Source organism: Equus przewalskii, chromosome 5, assembly GCF_037783145.1.
Source record: "Equus przewalskii isolate Varuska chromosome 5, EquPr2, whole genome shotgun sequence".
Classification (NCBI taxonomy): domain Eukaryota; kingdom Metazoa; phylum Chordata; class Mammalia; order Perissodactyla; family Equidae; genus Equus; species Equus przewalskii.
The window spans coordinates 83,512,629-83,519,261 of NC_091835.1; the positions used below are offsets into that span (position 1 = coordinate 83,512,629).

The 6,633-nt window shown below is 37.0% G+C and overlaps 1 protein-coding gene across 2 annotated transcripts in view; it reads left to right on the plus strand.

The window, feature by feature from the left end:
• CAND1 (cullin associated and neddylation dissociated 1) overlaps positions 1-6,309 on the plus strand; it is a 41,271-nt gene extending 34,962 nt beyond the window's left edge. For both annotated transcript variants that reach the window (XM_070619681.1, XM_070619683.1), the window contains exons 12-15: positions 1,313-1,482; positions 1,565-1,729; positions 3,426-3,533; positions 4,253-6,309. In XM_070619681.1, the coding sequence (XP_070475782.1) occupies positions 1,313-1,482; positions 1,565-1,729; positions 3,426-3,533; positions 4,253-4,477 (668 nt within the window). In that variant the 3' untranslated portion in view covers positions 4,478-6,309. The remainder of the gene's footprint in view (positions 1-1,312; positions 1,483-1,564; positions 1,730-3,425; positions 3,534-4,252) is intronic.
• Positions 6,310-6,633: the final 324 nt, after the last annotated feature.

Genomic DNA, 6,633 nt, shown 5'->3' on the forward strand with positions numbered 1-6,633 from the left:
TTCCTCTATTTTGTATATGAGTCACTGCCACAGTGTGGCCACTGACGAGTGGTGTGGGTCTGCACCCAGGATCTGAACCCAGGCCGCCAAAGGGGAGTGCGCCAAACTTAACCACTAGGCCATGGGGTCAGGCCCCCTTAAATTCTTTTTGAATCTAAACTATGTCCTAAACTTTTTTTTGTAGTCAGTGCTGGGACTTTCCCGAGTGGTCAGCCTTGAGTTTACCAGTCTGGTGGTTAAAGTATTTCTTTACTCCCATTTTTCTTAATTGATGTTGTGATGCATTCAGGTTTCCTGGCAGCTCTCTTTTCCCCTGTGTATTCTAAAAGATTGTTGATGGCAGGGTTGAGATTACATAATGAGGAACGGGAGCTTCATACAAATACCACCAGGTGTGTACCAGACACTGTTCTCACATGCATACTACCAGTTCTGCTCAGTAGCCCTAAAATGTTTGTAGTCCTCATTTTGCAAACTGGGAAACTGAGGCTCTTGCCCAAAGTAACTTGCCAGAAGTTACACAGTTGACAAGTGAAGTGGTTTGGTTCACCATCTGTGTGACTCCAAAGATCTTTGCATTATAGTTTCTTGCCCACATTTGAAAGAACAACTGCCTTATGTCTGGTTTTAAAGTGGCGATGTGTTTTCTTTAGCTTTTTGTCCTGTTTTAGGTTTCCTTTTCTCCTTTTCTACTCTTACCCTTTTATTTATCGATATTTATTGATATTTATTTATCAAAATAAAACGATATTTTATTTATCATCTAAGATAGAAATAAAAATAGGGCTTTTGGAGGCACATTTCTCTTTGTCATCTGATAAATTATGTGCTTGGTAACAGTATTTCATCTTTATCAAGCAATGGATCTGTCCTCACCTTGTTTATCTTGTTTTGAACTCAGTTTTTTAAATTCTATTTTTGTTGCTTTTGGTGCAAGTACCAGTTTTTAGCTCTGAGAATCATTCAAGTTATTCATCCTTGGGGCTGCTGGCTCCACCACTTCTCTGTACAACCCACCGTTTTATAAAGTATCTATAAATTGGAGAACTTTTTGGACTCTCACTCCCTACGCTCTGCATTGTAGGTGTTGAGAGTAGGTTATCAAGTCCACTCTGATTCAGACATAGTTTACCTGCTGCTGAAAGAAACTGTAGTTCGCTTAGGATTTCATCATGTTCTGCTGTGACCTGCATTGAAGAAATAACTGTGATAGCAACAAAAATAAACTATCAGTTTAGATAAAGAATAAAATGTATACGTAGTATATCTTAAGCTTATTTAAGCTTAAGTTGCTTCTCTTACAATTTTTCAGGTGATTTCCTAAAAACCTTGGAAGACCCAGATTTAAATGTAAGAAGAGTAGCCTTGGTCACGTTCAATTCAGCAGCACATAACAAGCCATCGCTAATAAGGGATCTGCTAGACGCTGTTCTCCCACATCTTTACAACGAGACAAAAGTTAGAAAGGAGCTCATAAGAGAGGTGAGTTAGTTGGATGACACTGTTTCTCTAAGCTTGTCTTTTACCTGTGAGGATGTCCGCTCATTCCTTTTTGTTTCAACAGGTAGAAATGGGTCCATTTAAGCATACGGTTGACGACGGCCTGGATATTAGAAAGGCAGCGTTTGAGTGCATGTACACTCTTCTAGACAGTTGTCTTGATAGACTAGATATCTTTGAATTTCTAAATCATGTTGAAGATGGTTTGAAGGACCATTATGATATTAAGGTAAGATGTTTGTGCCTGTTGATAGAATGTTTTAGAAGATGACTTTGCTCGAGTGACTTATACCCTTGTGATTTACTATTTTGTGTTAAGTGAGAAAAATTGGTTTTCTTGTCATGACTTTAGTAAGTGTGTTATAAACTATAATATGCAAAAGTGTGCATGTGATGCAGTGTAAAAGTAAGTTGACATAGAGGAAAAATCCAGAAACCTTTTTATTGGAGGAAGAAGTTAGGTCTCAGTGGATGGAAAATTGTAAGAAATTCTCTGCACCAGCTTGCTTAGTGCATAGTTCCTGGATCCTTTCCCTCAAAAGAAGGTCCAGAAGGTTTTGCTGTTCAAAGTATAATCTGTGACCTTTTGGCCTGTCTCTTAGTATCGGACTGCAGCCACTACCCATGGAGAGTGTTCTGAATTTCCCATGATTTTCTTGGCTCATTCTCTTTGGCTGTGGTAGAGTGTCCTCCCTGATATCTGTATTATTTACCTGAATGAGAGATTTTTGTTTTCTAATATAATATACGGGGTTTAATATCAAGACTTTTGTTACAGGAAGAACTGTTTTTGTTAAATGGAAGAACTGTTTTTCAGATACACAAAGCAGTCTGTGTAGAAGCAACTAGAAAGAAATCATATTGCTCCCTAGGTTTATAACATGAACTTTGCTTGTAACTCCTTTGTTTCCTCTTTGCTCAAGTCCGTTTTTTTGTTTTTGTTTTTTTTTTAAAGATTTTATTTTTTCCTTTTTCTCCCCAAAGCCCCCTGATACACAGTTGTATATTCTTCGTTGTGGGTCCTTCTAGTTGTGGCATGTGGGGCGCTGCCTCAGCATGGTTTGATGAGCAGTGCCATGTCCGCGCCCAGGATTCGAACCAACGAAACACTGGGCCGCCTGCAGCGGAGCACGCGAACTTAACCACTCGGCCACGGGGCCAGCCCCTCAAGTCCGTTTTAAACGTGAACTATAAAAGGGTCATTTAAAAAATAAGTCAGTGCATTGCCTCGTTCTTCTGCTCTTCCATTCAAGGCCTTTGGTCAAGCAGGGAAAAGTGGTGGTTGAGTGGTAATTCAGCCGTACTATTAGAACGCCAACGTTTCTGTTTCCATATCTGATTGTAGCCTGACCCTCCCAGAATTCAATGAAGGGAGCCCCCCCAAAATAATAGGATTCTCCTGTATGATTCTACAGTTTATAGTCTAAGAGAAAAAGGATTATGAGTTGCTGGGCTTTATATGGGTTAATCTGAATAACCAGTCTTCTTGGTTTTTTAGGAAAATCTGCTAAGACAGTGGAAACTTATTATAAAGCTTTTCTCCTTGTTCACTTGTTTTCTTGTTAAATGATTTTCCATTCTGGTGCACATGAGCTTTTTAAAAAATACTGACTCTATGGCCCTATCATGAAGAATTAAGTAAAAGTCTCGGGAACGGGGCTGAGCCATGGGTCTATTTCTAAAGCTCCCCAGCTCTAATGTACAGCCAAGACTCAGAACCACTTTTCTGGTGCTGTACTTGAGGACCAGTTATAGGGAAGTCTCTCTAGTACTTGTAACTAAAATTCCTCAGATACAGTGTGAGACAAATCTGTGTGTTTCTAAATGACAGATTACATTAAAATAAAACTTCATGATGCATGCTAGTCATTTTCCTTTTAAAAGCTTTGTCAGAATTTGGAATTTTGTCTTTTTGTTCCTGATAGATGCTGACGTTTTTAATGTTGGTGAGACTCTCCACTCTTTGTCCAAGTGCAGTATTGCAGAGGTTGGACCGACTTGTTGAGCCGTTACGCGCCACGTGTACAACGAAGGTAATCATTGACGGGCATCGACTTAGGCCAGACATGGGTAGTCAGGATTCCTAGTCGATTCTATACTGTAGTTTTCCAAATTTAATCAGGCTAGACCCTGTGTAGCAGTTGGTTTTAAAAGTTAACCTATTGAAGTGGATGGTTTAGAAAACTTAGACTGTTAAATGCTATTCCTAAAAGTTTTAAATTATTGTTATAACAATATGATGCATATTTTGAAGAACTGATATGGGATAAAGTGTGATAGGGCCACAAACGAGGAAATGTTTCAGTCTGGTGGAGGTGGCACGGGTGAGGGTCATAGAAGGCTTCACATGAGCATGACGACATTTAAAATGGGGCTTGAAAAGTCAGAATTACTTTTAGATTCAGAAGGTGAAACAGGGTTTTTCATATAAAAATAATTACATGCACTGGTGGAGGCCAAAGTAGGACTTGCTAAGCAGATTAAGGCTCTGGGTCCCTTCCTTTGTTTCAACCATGATGGCTCTAGAGTTTCTGTTTTTGTAATGGGCTTTGTGTAAAATACTCCCTTAAAAGAAAAGGTGACAGCTACTGCTAAAAAGTTTAAAAACAACTGTGCTTAGAGTACAATGTGCCTTTTGGACCTATGAAAGAGTAGCTTTGCTTTATTTACAAGAAATTTCAATGTGCTTAAATTTGGTTCATGTGTGAGCTGTGTTTTATAGCATATGATATAAATTTACTCGATGTTACAGGTGAAGGCAAACTCAGTAAAGCAGGAGTTTGAAAAGCAGGACGAACTGAAGCGATCGGCCATGAGAGCAGTCGCGGCCCTGCTGACCATTCCCGAGGCCGAGAAGAGCCCGCTGATGAGCGAGTTCCAGTCGCAGATCAGCTCCAACCCTGAGCTGGCAGCCATCTTTGAGAGCATCCAGAAAGACTCATCGTCCACTAACTTGGAATCAATGGACACTAGTTAGATGTTTGCTCCATACGGGACCATTACGTTGACCATACGATGCACTGAATTGACAGGTTAATCATAAGACATGGAAAGAGAAGTGTCTAAAAGCTTCAAAATGTTCCACTTTTTTTTCCTTCATGGAGACAGTTTGGCTTTCTTCCATTGTTGTTTTTGTAGCATTTATTTCAGAAATGTGTATTTCCATAATCCAGAGGTTGTAAAACCACTAATGTCTTAGTGGTTGGGGCAACATTTAAAATGGAAACTAAAAGTTAGGATTTATGGAGATAGGGTCCAGTATCTATTTGCCCTGTAATGTTTAGGATTAAAATGTTAAAATTTTGTGACCATGAATTTCTTTCTTTTATAAATTTTCTCTTATTTAAAAATCAAAAATTTTGCAAGACAAAAACCATGTTTCTTTTTCTTGTTTAACTTTTTATTTCTGCAACATAAATTGATTTTTAGCTGGCAGACAAGAATATCTGTGTAAGATTTGTTACAATTCAGAGGGTTTGCAGTTTAAAAAAAGATAATAAGGTATCATTTTTAAGTATAGGGATTGACAGTATCCCTGTTGCGCACACTAATTTTGCATGAGCAAGTTTACAAATATGTATTGTCTGTAAAGCAGCATGTGCAGATTATTCATAATACAAAAGTTAAAATAAGTATTATTGTATTAGTGCAATTTTCAGATATTTATTTTTGCACAGAAAACACATATCTGGAGAGAAAGAGAGGAGTAAATTTTTGAAACTTTGGTTTTCTTAATGCCAGTGTGAATTTGCAGATGTTTTCAGCAAATCAAGTCACAATAACAATTTGCCACTTTTTTCTATTATAAATTTTCTTACACATTTAAAATTTGAATATTTAAGTGCTCAGTTTTTCTCAGTTACCCATTTGTGTGCGTGTGTTTCCACTTAGAAATTCGTAAAGCCAGATTTTTCTTTCATTCCCTTTGAATCTCTGCATTCCTAAACGAAGGATACAAATACTGTGTATGCTTTTGAATTTTATTTTTAGGAAAATTCTGAAGCCGGCTATCACAGGTTTGTTAGCTAATAATAGTATTTTCTTTTAGTTGAGTTAGATTTTCCCCCCTCTCTTGTAGACCTAATTTACATTATTGTATTTGGTAAGTGTTAACTACTTTTCCTGATTAAGGGGTCTGTGCTGGGGGTCAACAAAGCTTTGCAGTACCTTTTATCGTAGTTAAAATTTTATTTAACATATCCTACAGTGAGCTAGCTCATTTCACACTGTAGCCTCTTCCTTCAAATTTGTGGTGCTCCTGTAACAGTAAGAACTAACTTCTGAAATAAAAGGCATCTCCTAATGCTGTGCAAACCAGTTTACATGTGTTGAAGGAGGCAGTTGTACATTGACCAATTTTAAGCAATCAGATATTTGAAAACTGCACCCTTTATTTTTGAAACTGTGAATTAGAAATACTTTTTCTGCTGTATTACTTACCTGCTTTAACATCTGAATATGCAGTGACTTTAATTGATAACAACATACTGTGGTTATTAGATTAACAGCTTGATTTCAAAGTGTTCAGATGATAATGCATAAGACATCATTATCAGTAAGGAGTTTGACTAATACATTGACATGAAACTTGACATGAAGTTGGTGCCATTTCAAAATGTGGCAGGTGATAATCTTATACCATAATTTGCATAAAACTGTAATAGAAATTTATTTTGAGATGTTAGTATATTATGTACTATGCATTACCGTGGTATAGATGTTGTGGATATATTTAAGTATTTGGTTACATGGTTTCACAATAAATTACAATACTGCAGGCTCTAGGACCAATTAGGAGACTGACATGCATATGTTGTGTGAATGTCTTAGTTAATTATCTGAAGTTAAATCCACATGCTTTTCATGCATTGGATTTTCCTTTTTTTTATTTTTCAACTTCCGAGATGCATGGTGGTTTTTTTTTGAGTTTTGCAAGATGGCTAATTTCTCTAATATAGCTGAAATTCTATGTTTTAATATAAAAGAAATAGATTCTGCTCTTTTCTAGTGGTAGATATGGTTTTAGTGTTTATGTATATATATATATATATATATATATATATAAAACATAACAAAATTACATAACAAACTTAATAACAGAAGAACACTCAGACTTTAAATGCTGAGTCATAC